We start from the raw sequence: 22,116 nt of genomic DNA, 5'->3' as shown, positions 1-22,116 counted from the left end.
CAGGGTTGTGTCATCTGCATACTGCAGATTGTTGATGAATCTTCCTCCAATCCTGATGCCTTCTCCTTTCTCTTTATCTACTTCTATTTCCCTCCCACATAATTACAGCTGGTCCAAGTTGTTTACAACTGTGAACTCACTTATTAGAAATACCCATTACATGCGACACAGATGGTCAAGATATTGGAATTGGTTATGGAAAAGGCCAAGATTCTCTTCAACTTGATATCTAAATAAAATCTACCTTATTTGAACCACAAGATTTAAGTGGAGGCTTCATCCTCCTTGTCTCATCATTTCTTTCCACTCTAAATCCATCAGGTTGTGTAATTTCAATGTTAACACTAGGAAATAAGACTCATAATATTCATACCCTTTATTTGATATGTCCTCTTATCATGTTGAACTCTCAAACAGATTTCAAGATCTATGTCAAATGCCACTAAGACTGTTAAGTGTCTTGATGTCAAGCCTTACTCATCTTCCTTAAATTAATTGCATTTGACATGAACAGAATATAAAAAAACTTATGGATTTTCAGTTCTAATTCTTACTCATTGGATGACATAAGAAATATCATTTCCTCTATAATATAGACAGCTATGGTTTGTAGTTTATCTATTTCATTGAGGTTGGTGTGACGCTTATCACCCAAAGCCAAACTTTAAGTGCTGAGGCTGGTGTGATGCTTACCATCCAAAGCCAAACTTTAAGTGCTTAGAAAAGTGCTTTGAGCATAATAATTTCATTGTTGAGTACATATCTGGTTTATTCGGCTATGGATCTTCCAATAAACACATATGACTGGGTGAGAACTAAAGGAACAAAGGCGAAAATGTTTTGGCTTATATTTTCAATGTATCTTTCTGAAAATTCAAGGGGCAAGAACATTAAGAGGAACAGTGTTTGATTTCACTCAAATTAATTAGCCAGAAAAGAGAGAGAAAATAGAATCAGCAAATGGTCACTTATGTACATGTCATGATTATAAGTTACTGATGATAATTTGAAATCATTACTATAAGATAAGCCATCTTGGAAAATTAGAGAGAAGGAGTGTACTAAAATGTCCATTCAATTCATTAAAATTTGTTGTTGTTGTTATGTGCCGTCGAGTTGTTTCTGACTCATAGCGACCCTATGCACAACAGCCCTAAACCCTGCTCTATTCTGCGCCAACTGCACTGCCTCTGACACACCCATCCCGATTACCCCAGTCCCTGAATTAATCCATCTCATAGAGGGTCTTCCCCTCCTGCGCTGTCCCTCCACCCTCCCAAGCATGATGTCCCTCTCCAAGGACCCGTCCCTCCTGGCAACATGTCCAAAGTATGTCAGACGAAGCCCCAGAGTCCTTGCCTCCAAGGAGTAGCTTGGTTATTAAATATAAAGTTAAGTATTTCACTGTTTTCTTATAGATCACAGCTTGTAATGTCCAATTGGTATTAAACTGCATTTGAAAACCAGAAAACCTATGAAGAAAAGACTTGAAATTCTTTCTTAGATAGAATCAGAACTCCAACTTATTTACAGTTAGAGTTAATGTGTCAAAATTACTTTGGTCCCTCTATTATTATTCAGATCAAGAAACTTTCAGATTTCTAAGTCAATGGTAGATGCATTCAGCAAGACTAGTTTTCTAATTAAATCTGTAGAAATCTAAGTATGTGAACGAGCTAAGGAAAGATTACTCAATTGTGATTAAATTTTCTACCTGACTAAGTAATTCTTTTCATAGTATGACCAGCACATTAGGGACTAGAACAGAAAGACTTTATCAAACCAGGAGCGTGGTTTTACGTGTGCTGACAAGAGTTTGGAAGTTGGCAAACAAGGAGAGGTTTTTCTACTAAACGTCATTAGCCACAACCATTACTTCAGGACTGCTGTCATTATCATTGCTTGCTTCACTTGCTTGGATGGAGGTCCTACATAATCTGAAATATGCAAATCCTTTTCTCAGTACTCTCAGTATTTGCCTACATTCTTTCTTATTTCTGGGAGTCACAGGTTTCATTTGTTTCCCACGTGTTTTGGATTTGGGTCTTTGGGGGTTTTTTTTCCTATTCCATGTGTCCTAAATGTTCATTTATAATTTGGTTTTTTGGTCTTTAGATATAGCAATAAGACTTAGTGAAATAGTGTATTATGTGTTTGGATGTAAACTGAAAGGTCAGCACTTAGAATCCACCACCTGATCCTGTAAAGAAAAATATGGCAGTCTTCTTGGCAAAGGTTCACAGTGATGGAACCCAAAGGAGGATTCCCACTGACTGGAATTGACTCTGTGGCAGAGAGCTCTTTTAGAGACAAGTCTAACACACTGTTTTTTTATAACTAGTTGTTGTTAGTATTATTATTAAGTTTAATGAAAATTTACAGAGAGTTTGGATTTCCATTCACTCACTGTTGCATTTTGTCTCCTTGCCTACCCCTCCCCTCTAGTTTGTTCTTCTCTTTGAAAAGTAAAAGAAAAATTCTTCCATTGTTAAACAATCCCTCCCTCCAAGTCCACTCCACTATGCAGCCTTCATTCTGGACTAATGTCATGACAATAATACATAATCATATATACCTTTTAAACAGTTCTCTCATCTATTTCAATGCAGTATACATAATTTATCCCATATTTCTCAGTCTCTATGTCAGTCCCATTTTAAAACAGTGGCACTATGCAGTATTTGTCCTTTTGTGATTGAGCTAGTTTACTCAGCATAATGTCCTCCAGGGTCACCCATTTTGAATAATATTGCATGAGTTCCTTGTTTTTCAATGCAGCATGGTATTGCGTTGTGTGAATATACCAGAGCTTCTCTATTCATTCGTTTGTTGATGGACTCTTAGGTTGTTTCCAACTCTTTGTTATTGTGAACAAAGCCACAATAAAAATGGGTGTGCATGTATCTGCTTGGGTGGCAGTTATGGTTTCTTTGGGGTATATTCCCAGGAGTGGAACTGCTGGTTCAAATGGTATTTCTATCTGCAACTTTTTGAGCAAGCGAAATACAGCCTTCCATAGTGGTTGCACCAATTTCCACTCTTCCCCATCTTTTCTGGCAGCATATTATATGAGTTCTACTGCTTAACCCAAAGCCTGAATATTTCTGAGAGTTGGAACCACCAGATGCTCCATGGAAGAAAAATGGGCGGTCTCCTCCTGCAAACATTTACAATCTCAGAAACCTATGTAGGGTCACTGAGTCAGGACCAACAAGAATAGGAGAGTATGTTCTGAGTTACTAAGTGGATTGTCCTCTTTCACGACTGAGGAGATTTGTCCAAAGACCCTCACATGCTGCTGTAAATTTTATTCATTGTTATTTCCAGCCGGCCCTAGCAATCATACATGTAACTTTTAACAAGATACTTCAGTATAGAAAGACATTATCAAAAGAGCCATTCCTGTAGAACAGACTTTTCCTCACATTATTCTGACCCATTCTCATTCTTTGAAGACGTTTGTATTTTCCAACATGATTTTTTTTCCTGAAACTATATTAGTTAATGCCTCTAACATCATCACTTTGCATTAAAATGCTTATTTGTTAGTAGGAAAAAATAATCATAGTTTCTTTAATAAATGTGATTTTGGCATTTCAAGTTTAACTTAAAAATTCAGCTTCATTTTAAAGCATCACTTTATCAAGTTGGACTTTCTTCCTTTTTACTTCTCTTCCTGGAATGCTGTTCCACTCTAACAAGCACTGTATACAGAAGGAAAATCTGAAAAGCTGAAGAACAAGTCACTTTGCTTCCTCAGTTTCCTCATAACATTCATTGGCTGTTATTGCTGTTATATATATCATCAAGTTGGAACCAACTCACAGTTGAGCCTCTAGCAAATTTTCAGAGGTTGTGAATTACACTGGAGGAGAATGCTCACCATTCTTCTGTGGAACAATTAGTGGATTAAAACTCTGTGTCACTGGTTTGGTAGCAAACTCCTTACCACTAAGTCACCAGAGCTCCCTAACATTCTTTATACACTGTAATTAAAAAGCTTTCTAGAATCTCAAGTTAACACTATCAGAATGAGCATGTCACTATAAATAATATTACAAATATATTCTTCAATGTAGTCTGCCAAACAGTTAAGAAACATATTTTTATCCATCTCTTAAGGTTAGCTCTTTCTTAACTTCAGAACCCAGACCTGAAAAGCTGGACTCAGGAAGACAATTAGATTTCTCAAACCAAACAAACAATATTTATCTATCGTCTTCAACCCATTTCAACTTACAGGAAACTTCCATTGTGCTTTCAGGACAATAAATCTTCACACAGAGAGATTACCCATCTTTCTCCACTAGAACATCAATTGTATTGAAACTAGTGACTTTTTGTTAGCACCACAACAGATTATACACTATGCCGTCACAGTTTCTTCACGTATACATGGTTTACGGTATATCTGACACTTGAATGATCAATCTAGATTTTCCCTTATATTGACTTGTATCCACCAATCTATACCACATTAAAGAAACATATGCATTAAAATGTACTAGCATTGTAAGGTAGAATCCCTCTTTCTTCCAGAAGTAATTTGAAATGTAAAAAGACAGTGAGTAAGCACAGCACATCCTGTGGCTTCTCTGACTTTTGGCTAAGATCAAATGAAGGACAATGCATAATTTACACAAACATGCCTTGTCTAACTATTATAGACGTTCAAAGTATTTATATGAAGATAACAGGGAAAGCAAAATATGATCTTAAAGTCCCAAATCCATTAAAAAATGTTCAGGTCATTGTTAAGTTCTTTTACATACCTGTGGCACATGATCCTTCTGATACCACAAGGATCTCACTCTGCTGTTTGCACGCAGCCTGCCGCAGGTAACATTCATTCTGGTAGCTCTCCCCATTAGAGCCACACACAGGCACGTAGTCACTGTTGCACTGCGGAACACACAGACATAAGCCTATGATTAGTACTGAACCCTACTTCCCTCTGACATCTTGACCAAAATTGGTCATCTTGTGAAAATAATGTGCTTGTCTTCCTTCTGGTGGTTCCTATTGTGTTCAGTAAGACTTTGACCTTGCATATGCACATCAAGGCAATACAATGGCAGACAATTATTGCTTGATTCTGATAGAGTCATAAAAAGTACATACATTGATAATTCCAACAAAATGATTGGACAAAACATCATATACTACAGAAAACAAGGTCTATTTCATTTCATTCAATCCTATGTGTTTTTGGCCTATATCTTATATGATTTGGAAAGAAAAATATAAGCATGCTAAAATATTCAAACTATTAGAAAACTGTATATAGCTATGTTTGGAACATTAAGTATGTAGCAGAAATGTCAAAGCACCAATTTATTTCAATGTCTGTTTTATTCTATTGAATTATACCTTCAATAAATTTCCAAATATTTGAAAAATATCATTGGTTTACTAAATAATTGTTTTAAATACATTTAGACCACTAAGCATTTATATGAACAAACTCTAAAGAGAAGTACTACAGTAAGGAAACTTCCTCAACTATTCTCAAGTATGAAGATTACATATTTTGTGAAGAAGAAAGTATCACTTTTAAAACAATCTCATTGAAAGAAAAATGAACACATTTTACAATGGAAATCAGGCAACCTACAGAGTATAGTCCTCATGATACAATCACACTCCATGGCATTAGAGACACTTGGCTGTGTCCTATACCTGCTAATTATGCCAGGGATGTGATTATCCCATGATTACTACCACTGATGTGCTTCATTGTTTAATTATAACAAACGTAGTGATCAAGGTGATTATTTATAAATGTTCACCTCTGCCAGGAACTGAGTAAAGTAAATAATATGTGCACAGGGATGTGAGAACACTTTCCTGTTTTCAACATTTAACTGAACTACTTGGATTTGTCGTGTATTATAATTTCATAACAAATACATTAACTATCTAGTCACATAGCTTGGGCTTTTGTATATATGACAATAAATCTAAAATTTTATTTTAGGGAAACTTCAACTCAGGAGTTTAATTTAAAAAAAAAAAAACAGGAAAATCCTGAAAATGTGATCATCTGAGTGACAGAAACCTCATAATTATTATTTTACTCTATTTTCTTACACAGTCTGAATGATCTATTATGGATTGAATGATGGCCCCACAAAGATAGACTGAAATCATAACTCTTATAGCTGTGAATGTGACCTTGTTTTCCTAATCCCTTTCCAGTAGGTAGATTCTTATCAGAAGAAAAATTAACAGTGAGAGAAACACACAAATGGGAAGATCTCTATGAGGCTCTAATTACAAGTGTGAGTTGGTGGTGAAAAGGCACTACCCAAGGGCTACCTCAAAGCAAGAACCCTCCCCTAGAACTGATAATTCCTTTTGATAACCTTTTGAATATCTAGCCTTCAAAATTGTGAGGCAATGACTTTTTTTGTTCTTTAATTCCACCCCCTCCTGATTTGTCTTCTAGATTTGTGTCCCTCAAAATATGTGCTGACATGCCAATTTCTATACCTGTGAATGCTCTCCTGTTGAGATAAATTCTCAACTATAAAAAAGATACTAGACAAAGAGATGTATAAACATAGGAGAGGATAGATGCCATGGCAGGACCTCAAGAGAACTAAATTCCCAGGGTATTTACAAAGAAATAGTTGACATGGTCAAAAGCCAGATCTGCCCTGCTATTCTCCAGAACTACGAGAAAATGAATTTCTGCCCTTTGAATTCACCAATCACATGGTATCTGTGTTACAGAAGCAACAGGTAATTAAGACATAGTAGTAGCAAGGAATTGAAATAACCTCCTTCCCAACCAAATATTTACCTCTAACTTTTCGCTTTTATATAATAATGACTTGTTTATCCTAATGAATTCTGAACGGGATAATCAAATGAAAATATTATTTCATGAGTTTTACAAATCTAGGATGATTTGGTGGCCTACTGATAGGAGTTAGAATGCCATCCCAAAGGCACCCAGCTGCCAACACAAATCCATCAGCTATGAAAGATGGGCAGTCTTCCCCCATACGATTCAGTGCCTCTGAAAAACTGCTGGACAATCAGCTATGAGTAGATTCTAACTCGATGGTATATAGTAACAGCAATAAATTTCTTATCTACTATAGAAAAACTGTTAAATGTAAGATTTTAACAATAGCAACAAACTTTTTCTTCAAACAGTAAATCCAAATGATATCATATTCATGTGCTAACAGCCATATCTGTTTATTTATGATTTATCATGCATTTTTGAAATATTTACCTTTATTGTTATGTTTTACAGTCAAGGCATTTTGGAAGCCCCTTAAAGAAGTTTTCTTTTCCAAATTCCCTTTTGATTCCCAGACTCCATCTACTTCTATGATTATAATTTTTCTTGAAACAATGGATAAACACACCAAAATTTTATTTGATTAGATATTTTTGTTAAAGAGGATATTTAATTCAACAGGCAATTCACCTGTAATCAGGCAGCATCTGCTTTATTTCTTTGTCTTCGACAAGCTTTCCAAATATTTTTCTTAACTTATACCTGAAAACTGGCCTACCTGAAAAATTATTATCTCCATCATTTCTCAAGAAATAAGGTAAGAGAAAAAGGCCAGTGAGGAGTCAAATATTGCTATGAACAGTGCTGAAGAAACACCAGATAAATAAAATCGTTGCTCAACTCATGAACACTGCCAGAGAGGCTAGTTAATGGATAAATGTGTTTTGTTCAAGACCAAGGGCCAGAGAATACTGGTAAGCTTTATGCAGTCCTGCTAAGACTTCAGGAGCATCTGAGCTCCTGGAGGAGAATCCACAAGAAATGAAGGAACGGTTGGAAACATTATATTCAGTAGACTCTCTGATCCTTACAGCAGATAGCGGCTGTGCTTGTTATGTGCTGTCATGTTGGGACCTGCTCGTAGTTGACCCTCCAGCAGGTTTTCAGAGGTTATAAGTTGCAAGGGAGGCCTGGGTCATCTTTCTTCTGTGGAGCAGGCGATATCTGAGAGACATGCCTGTGAGTTGGCAGTGAGACTCCTTCCCATTCGACCACCAGAGCTCCTTCAGTAGTTACTGTTATTGTTAAGTGCCATCGAGTAGGAGCCAACCTATAGCTGACCTTCTACCACGTTTTCAGAGGCAGCAAATTGCTGACTGCCCATCTTTCTCCTGCTGAGCAACCAGTGGATTAGAACTATGTGCCTTTAGGTTGACAGCACAGCTCCTTACCACTAGGTCATCAGAGGCAGAAGTGGGTCATAATTAGTGGCCAGAAAGACTATTTAGCTTCTCATGGTCAAGTCTTAGCATTCTTGGACCTTTTAACTCCATCTCCAACTCTGATTACAATAGTTTATCTGTAGATTATTTGGAATCCTGTCTCTTTTTTCCCCCTACGATCTCTAGAGTTTTCTGTCTATCTTCTTATCCATTTTTACAATTTACTCAAATGCACAATCAGTGGACAGGGTGTGAGGGTAGGAAATATTTATTATCTCTGTAAATGTGCTAGTAAACAATGCTGATATGCATCTTAAAATAGCGAATAAACTGATAAAGTGCTCAGATGCCACTTTGGAAAGATGTAGTAAGCCAAATGTGAACAGTGCTAAAAACAGAGCTGCCAAGCTCCGTACACAAGCCAAAAGGAGATTTGTATGGAGCTGAGAGAGCTTTACTGTAGATTATCAGCACAATGGTTTTGGCCTTTAGCACCATGACTTGCATTCATTAATATGAATAACACAAGGAGGAAGCAAACCCTAAATCACTAAGGCTCAGGAGTGGAAGCATGGGCCCAGGCTCTCCCATTTTCTTCACCACCTTAGCATAGGAGATTGTGTGTACTATTCACCAATTAAATATTTAACAAGATTATAGCTTAGAGTCCCCATTTAAAATGGCTAACTAAGGCATTTAGGCAACTGAGTCCTGTTTGTGGAACACTTTGAAATGCCTGCATGTAAAAAAAAAAATAAAAATTAAATTACTTGCTGTTCATAACACAGACTTTAACCAGCAGAATCACATTTAACACTGACACCCAAATCTGACATTTCTAAATGTAGAAAATCAAGATCACCCTGGACAAGAAGATAAGCTTGCTATTACATCAAAATATGCAAATCATTGAAAGTAGTTCTTAGTATTCATCATGATAGTGTTCAGCTTCAAACAAAAGGACCATCTCAGATGTTAAGTGGCTTGCAAAAGGGCATGTAGTTGGCTGGGAAGGGAAAAAAACAAGATTCAAGTCCAGATGGTTAGGTCCATAAATGTATGTGTTATACAAACTTCCTCCCAAGAGGAAAAGAGAGTCTATTTTTCTTGAGATGTTTTTAAAATCTGTTTTTTAGTAGAATAATTTTGTTCCAAAATTTCCACACTGCTTAGGGAAAGCAGATACACACTATACTAGAGGCCAGGGTGACTCGATACACTAAACTATAGGGAATCCATTTTGCTACAAGGCAACTAAAACGTATGTGCTGAGAACAGATTTTTCAAATGAATTAGTGTTTAGTTAATAAAGATTTTTTTAGCTGAAATTTCAGCAAGTACAAACTATGTGAAACTTATATTTCATACGTTGCCAGAACCTTCCACAGAGTCTGGCATGTAGAAGGTGCTCAACAGATGTTAAGTGAATTCTGTTATATTCCCAGTTGTCAGAGGCTTACAAAGAATGGATTCGCTATGGTATGTTTCTCTTCCAAGAAGAATAAAAAAGATAAAATACCTGCCTATGTCCCAATTCTGTGTCCCATTCCATAAATATCTTTTACTTCTCCGTACCTACATTTTCTTAAATATAAAAATTTTATTATTTGAGAAATGTGGCAGGACTATGGCTATGGTCAAAGTGACTGTATACATCTGAGGCCAAGTGATTAAAAGACACAGTTTCTGTCGGCTGTACTATCTCCAGATGTGTCTTATTGGAAGCCAGCCACTGTGTTATGAAGAACCTTAAGAAGGCCATGTGGAGAGACCCAGATGGAGAAGAAGAAAGATCATTCAAATAATTGTAACATCAGGTCTTTAACCTCTTCCACTCCACTCCTAGCCTCAGCTAATACTAAGTAGAACACAGGTGAGCGGCCCCCAAGAGACCGTGTCCAAATCACAGATTCACGAACAAAAGAAATGTTCACTAAGCTACTCAGTTGTAGGCAGTTTGTCATGTAGCCCTAATAGTTCAGCTAATTGGAGATCCAAAACCAGGCCTATCGAATGAAAAATAAAATATGGAATTAAGTTACAGCTGAAAAAGATAAGCCTCCATCATATTTTTTAATTGAAAAGTCATCATTGATCACATCCATCCATCCATCCATCCATCCATCCATCCATCCATCCACCCATCCACTGTTTTAAAGTTTTTAACTTCCCATTTGGTTTAACCTGCCATACTGACCTGCATAGCATTTGGTATATTGATGGAATGCATAAGGTAGGAGGCCATTTTTAAAAGTGATCTCAACATAGTAACAGGTTTTTTTGGTTTGCTTTTAAAATTAAGTCTATAATAAATTCATAATAGGCAGTCAATGTCAAAGAAAAGATTCTTGTGAGATGATCAACAAAGCATAGACTTAAGGTCAGAAGTGACTGAGAGCACAGTGATGGTTCATGTAGTGTTTTACCCAAAGTACATAAGGTTGCTATGACTTCAGAATCAATTCAACAGCATCTAATAACAATATAATAATCATAAACGTCTACTTTTTGTGTTGTTACTATTTTCATTTGCATGTAAATATCCTAAAGAAAACACAAAATAGTTTTGCTGTGAAAGAACTTAAATATTTCCTTTAGGATAATCTGTCCTGATAAATTGCTATATTTTGGTGAGGAAGAGGGCAAGGTGTCATAATTTCCTCATGTTTAAAAAAAAAAGAAAAACAATCTTAGCCAGAGGTAAGAAATAAAAGATATAACAAGTGAAATGGTAGACATTAGTTTATTTTAAATTGTATTAAGGCAGGTAAAGATTAATATGTTTCCTTTAATTTTCCAGTAAACTCTTGAGAGTAAAAGGAGAGATTACCTACTTATCAACATATTTCTTTTTGAAATGTATCTCTCAGACAGAAAGATTAATGTTTACATCCTACTTCAAATGGAAGAATTTGTGCTTGTATTTGAGAATACAGACAAACTAAGAATAGGTTAAAATACCTAGAAATTGTTTAGAATAGAAGATAGGAAAATATGTTTTCATGTTTCCTCTTTTTAATCAAATACTTGGAGGGGGAAAAAAAACCCAAAACTTCAAATTCACGAAACATTTTATGGTATAAATATTGGGAAATGACTGAATCAAGTTATTCTTAGCCTGAAACATCCTATTACTTTCTACCTTTCTACATAATTTGTACTTTTTTTTCCCTTTACATTCTACCTAAGTAATCTTCTCCATGGTCTTATGTGCAGATGTTGGTTTGGTTTGGTGGGGGTTTTTTTGGTTTTTTTTAGCTAAGAAGATATTTATTTTGCCTATTCAGAATAACAGTTACTACAATGAACAAAGATGTAGAAACAAATTTTAAACATTACAATAATAGAAGTAAACATACCTAATCATGTCTTAATCAAAGTTTCAATCCTAGCCCTCCTGCCAACCCTATTTCACTCAACAATTACTTAAAGTAATGGCTAAAATATGAAAGGCATAGCTATTCCTGCCGATCAAACCTTACTAAAAGCCTTGGTGACATCTGAAAACTCATTGCATTTTTTAAAATAAAGAAACGTACATTTTATTTTGGCCACTTAAATGAAATAACATTTCATTTTGGCACATTTTGTCTTGTGTTGGAGTCCTAGAACCACAGCTTTACCCTTGGAGGGTGTTCTTCCTTATTCATGTTCACTACAAATGAGTTCGCATCTTCAGTCTACTTTGATCACAAAATAAGAAAAATAACCTGAAATTTTATGTGAAAATAAACTCTCCAAGCAACTGTAGATCCCTATGGGTCTTTAATTACTGATTTAGTCAGCTATTTTTTGCTTTTAACTTAAAGAACCTTTGAAAGAAGTATGAACACCACAGCTGACATGCTCCATGTTTCTTGTGCAGCTCACTGAAAGAACATGCTACATAGCTTAGTGCAGCGAAAGACCTTACAAACTAACGCGACACGTTTATTAAATACTCATGGAACCTTCTTACTTTACATGCCTATTTCTCAATTATTGACTGTCTCATTATCTGATAGTTCTCATTTCCAACAGTATTGGTGCATTAAGGACTTATATATGGCAGTAAAAATCTTTGACGTGCTAGGTGAGATTAACATTGACTTTGATGGTAAAAAATCTACACCAACTTGGTTGGGCCACGCTTCTCAGTCAAGAGGTTTGGTAATTATACAATGATGTAATCTGACAGGGAAGTAAGGATGTAATTTGTCAATTATGTAGAATTATCCTCCATTTTGCATTCTGATGTGGTAATTCTCCATTTTCACAGAACCTTGATTTTTCACAAATGGCCTTGATTTTGAATCTATCTTTGTTAATAAGTTAGAAATAAACATAATACTATCTAAAAGTCTATTGCGTGGTCACAAAAATCTTTAACAAATCTCAATCATTTTATTTTTTTTCTTAGAAGAAAAGATATCTAAGAAGATTATGTCTTTCATAAAAGCATTTGAGCTTTATTTCAATATTAAATTCTTCACTTCTCTCATAGGGAGTTTAAAATTAATTTTAAGATACTTATGCTTCATCAATTCAGCTTCTGGATCAATCAGCAAGTTTAACGTTTGTACAGTCCAGGGGATTCTGGGTACCCCCCTGCCCCACTCTCTGGCCCTCACATACATAATCATTCAGGTTCACATTTTACTGTTGAATCTTATGCTAGACTTCCAGAGTTTGAGACAAGAGTCATTTACAAACTCTCAAGAGTAAATAAAGGCAATGAGTACAAATGCCTGTGGTAGTTTAACTTATACATGATTGTAGGAAGGTTCTTACATGACAGAGATTGTGAAGCTAGTACAGGATAGGATAAGGTTCAGATTTGCTGTTCAGAGGGTTTCCATGAGTCTAGTCAGCCTGACAGTACCTAACAATAATTGTAGGTTTGAGGTACATGAATTAGGAATGAATTTAACTCAACCACACTGCTAGACAATGAATGTCAAGGCCATTAAATAGTCCCAAATAAAAGGAAGAAGAGTAAATCCACACTTGTTACTCTATGTCCATTTTGATATTTTTTTTTTGCAGTCAAATGAGTTAGGAAATGTATGCTAGAAGAGTTACAGAAACATAGTTTTCCTCTGTCATCCCAAAAGTACACACTGCAGCCTTCTATCTCCGGTGGCATTTGTAGCTATGGGATATATATTTTTTACAGGAGATGTATGTCTTCTTGACATCAGCTGGATCTCTTGCAAGTACTTTACTTGGTGCCAGCTTTCCTCTTAGCTTGTATAGCTATAAACTGACAAATTATGGGCTGTAATGGGAGATCCCTGCTTTGTAGTCCTGTTAATGAATTAGAAAATGCACATATCAGTCTTCTTACCTTGAATTGACAGACGCAAGTCACAGTGTCTCCAATTCTTAAACACTCTCCATCAAATTTACAGGTGTTGGTATCACACAGGAAGAGATCATTTTCTCTGTCATCATAACCTCAAATTCAAAAAAGAGAACAGTCAAGTTATTTAAAGCAGAACAATGTTACACATATTCTTTTCTGAAGTATAATCTTAAGGTTTAAGAAGAAGAATTGTCCCAAATTCCAATCCCAATACACACAGCAGCACTGCAAGGTCACTCTCTGCTGATAACCTCAAAATCTAGTTAAATGATCAATACTCATTTCTATTTTCCTCAGTCTTTTCTAGTCAATTCTTTTAATATTCTTTTGTGATTATATGGTTTTACTCTGGCTTGCATTAAAATTAACACTGTTGTTTTGTGTTTTGGTTTTTTTTTTTTTTTAAAGAAGACAATGTTTGGTGGCGTATTTATTTTTTTCTCATTTAGGATACACACACAGACACACTATACATGCATACTTATATGTATATAATAGTCTTTAAAATCATTTTTATCATTTATTAATTTTTAATTATTTTGCTTTGAGGTCTGAAACAACCTCTTCTTTGGAATTTCTTCAGACAAAGAGGAAACAAAGCCCCAATAATAAAGATAAACAGGCATAGTGTTTTCTGTGATGGTCTGTCTGACTCAAGTGAAGATTGATCACCTCTAAGTTAACAGGGGCTGGGGAGGTGCCAGCTTCTTGACAATCTGCTTGTAAATTTTTTTTTTGCTTGTTTGTACAAATCCCATTAAGATATCTAGTTAATGATGAATTGATTAATTTCTAGATTGTTGGTTTCACTTTCAAATATTATTACCTTTTTAAAAAGTATATTATAGGTAAGAATAAGGTAAACCAACATATTAGAAGCCAGAGGCATCAGCATTTCAAGCACTTGCTTTTACAGGGCATTTTAGTGTTCTTAGAATGAAACCCTTAAAAAGTGACTAGGTACATGCAAAGCGGTATTTATTTTTTCCAGAATCACAAATACACAAAATTAACTTAAAAAAAAACAACAGTTGTATAAAAATGACAAATATAAAAGTTGACAAAAACAAACTGGTTGCAAATTTCAGCTTGTCTTTTAGTCCAGGACAAATTACAATGATACACAATTTTCTTATGAAATTTACATTAGGAATAACAAGGATCTATATATTCTTTCATACAGTAAGTTACAACTGGTTAGCCACTCCTATCAAAGTTATATACTCGTCAAAGCAGCTCATGTAAGTCCCTTGAAAGCCACTTTATTCTGTGCCAGATTTAACTAGAGCATAATTATATTTACAAAGATGAAAAATTACATACACACTTGCTAGAACTAGAACAGACCATACCTAAGGGGCAATATCTAGCCATATTAATGAAGTTTAAAATGTCTGTGAAATCCCACCACAATCCCACCAGGTATACCACAGGCTGTCATGCTGAAATGTGAAGCCAGTGTGGGGGTGTACAGCAACTCTCATCTTTGGTTCCTATTTAATTAGGAGACTTCAGCACAGAGAAACCTGCCAAGCTCTCCTGGTTGAGTCTTAAGGGATCTAAGGGAACACGAAGAGCACAGACCCACTCACTTCAGGGAATCCCACCCAGAAATGGGAAGCCAGTGCTCAGGAAGGGTGGGTTCCGCCCTCCACCCGCCTGTGTGTTAACTGGCCCATTCTCCTTCAATGCCCACCCCAGTCTGGGAGGGGCATAAAGGGTTCTTTTCTCAACTTCTATCACCTATCAGCTTGGGGAAAATAAGAGTCTGGAATGTCTGTGCTGCAAAAAAGCAATTTAACAAAAAGAAAAGGAGAGAGGGGGAGAGACTTGGAGACAGAGAGATTAGAATGCTTCTCTCAATTCAAAGCTCCTTTCTGAGTCTGTATGACCGGGTCTTGAATCCTAGACCAGCGCAGCTTCACAACACTTTTACCAGAAATCAGCATTTCCCCTGCAGCTACCGTTTGATTTATTGCTTTCTCGCTAGTTCTTTCTCATGAAGTTAAATTCTTTTCTCTCTGGTTCTAGGCAGACTTTTATCTTTAATGATGGGAAAGGATCTGATGTAGGGTCTCCCTAAGGACTGGTGTTCTGTTCACTGAAGCCACGGAAACCATCCCGTTTAATATTTTTCAACATCCCTGCAGCTCCCGTCTGAGCGCAAAGCCGCAAAGGTTCTGACACCTGCACTTTCTCCCCACCCTAAAGTCCCTCCCACCCTCACCCCATCTTCCGGGGCAGCCTGGAGCAATTCCTGGGGCTCTTCGGGAGGAGGGATAGAGGGGGAAAGGGGGGGGTTCTTAGAGGTTGGGACTTGGGGGGGGTTGCAGGGAGACGCTCGGGGTAGGCAGGTCTGTGCTGCACACGCGCGTTGTTATGCGGGGCTATGGGCTCCGGGCTGGGGTTCTGGGCTTACCAGAGCAGTTCCAGCCGGTAGGCGTTTGGCAATCACTTAAGGAGGTAGGGAAAGCTGCGAGCTTCACCGGGCGGACTACGAGGAGAAGCATCACCGGCAGCAGCAGCAGCCAGCAAAAGCCCTCGCAAAGTGTCCAGCTGCTGCACTGCCGCGGGGACTCCCACAGCACCATGACTAGTTCGCGCAACTCTGCAGCAGCAAACGGCTTCCGAGGAACACAGGGTCGCGGGGGCCGGGCAGCGGGCTACTGGGCATCCCGCGGACGGTGGCAGCAGCGGCGGCGGCAGCACAGGCACCGGGCGGGGAAGCAGCAGCCAAGTCGGCGCATGATCCCGGGAGTTTCAGCAACATCCAGTGACCCAGCTCAGTCCCGGGAGTGAGAGGGTGGTCCGCGGAGGCTGAGCGCTGGAGACGCGCGGGAGGCTGCTGCCATAGGACCAGGGCTCGGGGAAGAAGCGGGGGAGCCAGGGGAGCCCCGGGGTTCGAGGGCTGAGGCCGGCAGGCTGAGGAGGGTGGAGGAAGAGTCAGCGCGCCCCGCAGTCCCGCAGCCGCCGCTCGAGCTCTGCCGCCCGCATCCCTCTGGCGTTTGGGAAGCAGCAGGTCCTGAGCCCGCCTGGGGTCACGTGGGAAGAGGCAGGAGGGCGCTGATTGGCGGAGCGGGATGCAGGTCCCGGGAGGGAGGGGTCGGCGAGGAGGTGCAAGGAGGCGGCGGCGGAGGATGCCACAGATGGGCTGGCTCGCCGGGCGCCGGTTCGAGCGGGGCTCGGGGCTGGCGCGGGCGCGGAACGCGGACTTGGGGGTGGGCGAGCCCCACGCCCTTCTTCACCGCCGGCTCTTTTAGACTCTCTTTCTCGGGCCGCCTCCTGCCGAGTGCCGGGTCTGGACTAGCGCCCGTCTCTGGTGCGTGACCCCCGACTGCGAGCGCCCGCCGCGTCTGGGTGGCGTCTCCCCGAGCTGGGGATGGTGCGGGCGGAGGCGGCGGGGCGCAGCGCAGCGGAGGGGCACCGCGGGGGGCGGGGGAGAAGGCGGAAAGGAGAGGGCGTCCTGCTGGCGCCCGGCGCTCAGGCGTGCCAGATCGCTCGCCAGGCTGGGTAACGGGATACTGGCGGGCTGGAGCGCAGCCCGGAGAGCCCAGGGACGCGTTTTAGTCGGGAGCAGCAAGGGAGATGGAGAGAGTGAGCGCCAGTGTTGTGAGATCAACCCGGTCGGTCTAGAGGAAAGAGCCTCCTTCCCTTAGGATCCTGTTTGAGTGTGGCTGCCCCCCAGACCGGCTCTGTCAGCCTTCCACGCTCGCTGCCTCCTTCCCTCTCTCCTCGTCCCCTCTGGTTCCTGCAGTCCTCTCCCAGCCCGGGCTGCTGGAAGGTTGAAGTCCTCTCTTATCAAGCTCATCTCCAGTCAGGAACCTGTGTGTGAGGCCGCCTAGAAGGTGCCCACAAACATGTTTCCTATGTAGGATCAGGATAACTAACGGCCTGAGAGGGAAAGAGAAGGCCTTAAGCCACGGATGAGTGGCCAGGACGCATCAGCCGAGCGCAGTGTCCGGGAAGAGCGCACTCACACTGCCCGGTGGCGCTGCCTTAACCACCCGCGCTGGACGCCGGGCTGGGCTGCCCACGGGCGACCTGGGCGGAGAGAAGGGCTAACTCGTCTTTTCTTTCTCTCCAGCACCGCTGGGCAAAAGGAGCAGCCCGACCTGCCTTTCTTCTACTGCATTCTTCATGCAGTTAGACACTCTTTAACCTAATGGCATTGATTAGGAAGAGAGCTTCCCAGGACATAAATGGAGAGGAAGAACATCTTCCTGTGACTTGAGTCTTCATTACAGTCGCAATATTTTGGATGCCCTCCAAGAGTTTCCTGTTTCCTTATTGTGTGCTTCTTTAGTGTTATCTCTCTCTCTCTCTCTCCCTCCCTGCACCTTTTCCTCCTCTCTTCTTTCTTCCTTTCTTCCTTCCTCCCTCCCTTCCTCCTAGACGCCTGTCTTCTTCCTTTAAAGATCCTTGGATCTTAGCTTCCTCCCTTCTCTAGTCTAGTGTCTCCAGAATTTAGAGAAGCATTGTTTTTTAACAGCATCTCTCAGCGTCCATTTCCAATCACGTCAAATAGACAGCAGTATACCTTGAAAACGGGGACTATATATCCCTTGCAGGCACTCAGGGAAAACCCAGTTGTGCCAAGCTATCCTTTTAAGTACCTTAACCTTCAACCTCCTCCCACTTCTTTTCCTTTTAACTTCTCCTTTGAAAGGCATGATCGTGCAGCACCTCAATGGTGCGATGTTTTTTCACCATGTGAAACCCATCCATTTATCTTACCCCTCCGCCCCGACTCCTAATTCCACCTCCTGTCAAAGATTTCTGAATCTTAGTGTCTCTCACTTCTGGCAATTAAGCAGTAGATCTCAGCATTCTAGTCTGTGTCATCTGCTTCCTCATCCAGATGAAGACTCCATTAAAACAGATCAATCTGACCAGACGTTGGAAGCATCAGAAAATCGGCTTCTGGATAGAGTTGCTAAATTCTTTAAGGAAAGGGGATGCCCATTAGATACAGCTGCCAGCCGCTATTTAAAAAGGGAAGGGGTGGGAGGGGTAGGATGAGGAGTCAGAAATGTCTTTCCTACAGCCTTTCCGCGGAACCTGGCAACATAAATGTAAGCTTAATGCAGATCAAGATTTAACAACTTTCACAGCACAGGGTGAGAACATGTCATTTTCCATGGCAAGGCTGGTATGGAAGGAAAATAAGTTATGCTTAGAAATAAGGTCCTTAAAAGTGTTTATGCAGTAATTATGTTAATGGAGTTGGACCTGTTAGTATTTCTGTGCTTGGCTACATAAGTAAGATCTTATAGAACCTCTTAGTGGAGTAAAACTGCTATTGAATTCTTTGCTAAGTAAATTTTTGGCGTGATTTCTAATAATATGTACTCTTCCTAAGACATTTTGCTCAGAGTGACTTAAAACTCCAAAGGAGTTAATTATTGGTTGTGACTGGTTAACAAATGCAGTGGCTTCCACAGAGGTTCTTTAAATTATTAAGCAGTTTGAAGCAGAGCCTTTCCAATAAGAAGGCTGTGATTTTGTTCAGCTTACTTTGTATTTAGTGTTACAGTGCCACCAAGGAACAAAGTCTGAAACTGGCAAGCACCACCAAGTGGCAGAAGAACACCATTCACTGAACAGTATTGTGTTAGTGAATATGTAAATAAAAATATATACATTATTTATCCTCATCATTACCTACCAAGAATGTATGGAGCTTTAAATATAATACTGAAGACTGGATTAAAATTATAATAGTACTTCAGATTTTCCCCAACAGGATCAAGTCCATTTACACATTAGAATTAAATTTAAAACCAGATTTACAAATTACAGTTTGCACTGTATATTATGATTGCTAGGAATATGGTTTAAGCACATGATATATTTGGAAAATTTCTTACTTTAAAGTGTGTAATGTTTGCTTTTGGTATTCCTGACTAAAATAGTTTCACTCATAATAGACATAACTTCTAGAAGGGATTTAGAAGACCAGAGTTAATTTGTCTTATTTCAAAGTAGAAATGGTACAGAGACTTTTTATAAAACAAACATTTTAAAAAATGTGTGCCTTCCCCACATGAGAAGGGCACTGTAAGAAGGCTACAATGTCTCCAAATGTAAAGTGAGGGAAGGAAATACAAATACAAAAATATCCTGGAATAAGAATAAGATACATAAATTAACCAAAGGGAAAAAAAGACACACTGCCAATCCAATCTCTATTACCTGACCACAAACGCTTTCCCACAGTTCATTAATGTTAATGTAGAGTGTGATTCTTATGTGTCAGACATTGTGCCATCAAGGAGAATTTTTATTCTGTCCTCATAACCTACTATGATGCATACATTATTACTGTTTACTTTTTAAAATTTTTTTTCTCTTCTATTATTTTGTGTGTGTGTGTGTGTGTGTGTGTACCATCAAGTCAGATCTAACTGGTACAGGAGGAAATTGCCCTTCCTTCTCCAGCAGAGCACCTGGTGGATTTGAACCACCTACCTCTGAGATTGCAGTGCAGCTTCTTGCCACTAGGCCACCAGAGCTTCCTTGTTGTTCACATTTTGTAGTAAAGTACTGAAGCTTTCTAAACATCACGAAATTAGCTCATTGGCTCTGGTGAGCATGTCCACAGTGTTGACTAACTTGAGAACCTAAAACCAAAGTCACAAATTTATGCTGTTTTTGCTGCTTCTTGGACTCTGGGAAAGGAGACAAACTGGAAACTATTTATGTTCTGTCTATTCAGAGACACAGGTAAGGTATGGCAGCTATGGATTTACTCTGGTCACCATTTGAATGAGGCACCACTGAGCATTCCTCTTCAACCATCAATTACCAATGGCAGCATGTTAGGATGTACATGAACAACTGTATGAAACACAATGTAAATGAAAGATTGTATAAAACACAATGTTTATGAATGGGGGGAAGATCAATTTCATATTCTATCCTGCAATTCACGTTGTGAGTGATAGGATAATAGCCATATGCACACAGGGAAAACATAAAAACACGACTAATATTCAAATATACACTCCCACATCTGGAGCCAAAGAGGAAGAAATGGTGAATTTTTACCCAGTCTTGCCATCCAAAATTGGCTGAACATGCAAACAATGTATACAAACTTTGTAAGTAAACCTGCATAAAATAAAAAGCAAACAAGCAAACAAAACCACTAAAATGTATTTGAAAGCTTCCATGGGTTAACATAGACATTATGGTCTTACTGTATTGTGAGTAGAAAGAGAAAAAATGGATAAAAATTGATTCTAGGATCTCAAAGTCTAATTTTCAGTAAAAGAAATTTGAAATTTTAATATGAATTAGCACCTTAATGTGTTAAATAAAAAAAATGCACCTTTATTATTTACCATAGACACCGTTTTCACCATCGGCTCCGTGGGAGAAGGAGGAGAAATCTCTTCCCATGTGATTAACTGCCTCTGCTGGACTGTCAGCTATGGATCGCCTCTGACTTGATGGCACACAACAGCAACAATGTTCATATGTTACCCAATTATGTAGCACAATCATATTTTGTCATGCTTAGTAGCTATGTGACTGTAGACAGTTTCCTCATTCCTGTGTGCTGCAAAAATTAAAGGAGATGATTTAAAAATTTGGAAGTAAAATTATATTTAAATGAACAAATTAATGCATGTTGTTGTTAAGTGCCATCTAGTTGCCTCATAGAGACCCTCTGAACTCTGTTTAACTTTGACACACTCGTCCATTGCTGCACTGTGTCAAATCCACCTGGTTGAGTTCTTCCTTTTGTTATCCCTTTACCTTCCCAAGCATGATTTCCTTCTCCAAGGAATAGCCTCTTCTAGCAATATGCCAAAGTATTTGAGATCCAGCTTCATCGTCTTTGCCTCTAAGGAGCACTCTGTCTGCACCTTCCCCAGAAGGTTTGTTCTTTTGCCGGTCCATAAGATATTCAATAGTCTCCTTAAACACAGTAACTTAAAGGTATCAATTCTTCTGCCATCCTTATTCATTTTCCAGCTCTCAAACCCACTGTAAGTGATTGAAAAGACCATGGTATGAATCCGGCGCACCTTAGTCCTCAGACTGACATCATTGCTCCTCAGTAACTTGGAGAGGTCCCTGACGATAGACTATCCCAATGCAATATGTTTCCTGATCTCCCAACTGCAGGTACCAAGTGTATTGATTGTGGATCTAAATAGGATGAAGTCATCAACAGTTTTAATCTTTTACCCATCTATCATGATGTCTCTTGTTGATACAGTGGCAAGGAGTTTGGTGTTGAGATGCAATCCATACTTAAGACTGCAGTGTATAACCTTCTGCAGCAAATACTTCAAGTCCACCTCAATTTCAGCAAGCAAGATTGCATCAGTTACATAACGAAGGTTATTGATGAGTCTTCCTCCAATCTGGATACCACATTCTTCTTCATAGAGTCCAGCTTCTCAAATCATTTTCTCAGCATACAGATTACATAGATATAGAGAAAAGAGACTGCACTGGTGCCCACCCTTCCTAATCTTAAACCATTTAGTGTTATTTTGCTCTACTAGCACAACAACCTCTTGGTGGTATAGGCATAGATTTCACATGAGGTGGAGATATATATA

At 39.2% G+C, this 22,116-nt stretch overlaps 1 protein-coding gene across 2 annotated transcripts in view; it reads right to left on the bottom strand.

Annotated features, from left to right (window-relative positions):
* Positions 1-16,540, bottom strand: part of TMEFF2 (transmembrane protein with EGF-like and two follistatin-like domains 2) — a 361,668-nt gene extending 345,128 nt beyond the window's left edge. The window contains exons 1-3 of one of the 2 annotated variants that reach the window (XM_006878746.1): positions 15,960-16,540; positions 13,523-13,632; positions 4,773-4,902 (exon numbers count right to left, since the gene is read on the bottom strand). In XM_006878746.1, coding sequence (XP_006878808.1) covers positions 4,773-4,902; positions 13,523-13,632; positions 15,960-16,131 — 412 coding nt within the window. In that variant the 5' untranslated portion in view covers positions 16,132-16,540. The remainder of the gene's footprint in view (positions 1-4,772; positions 4,903-13,522; positions 13,633-15,959) is intronic. The other variant, XM_006878747.1, reaches the window with a different exon arrangement.
* Between the last annotated feature and the right edge of the window lie 5,576 nt (positions 16,541-22,116).

This window comes from Elephantulus edwardii, unplaced genomic scaffold, assembly GCF_000299155.1.
Source record: "Elephantulus edwardii isolate Elephantulus edwardi_28Jun2011 unplaced genomic scaffold, EleEdw1.0 scaffold00001, whole genome shotgun sequence".
Classification (NCBI taxonomy): Eukaryota; Metazoa; Chordata; class Mammalia; order Macroscelidea; family Macroscelididae; genus Elephantulus; species Elephantulus edwardii.
The sequence above is the reverse complement of the archived record's forward strand: the minus strand, read 5'-3'. Positions and strand labels throughout refer to the sequence as shown.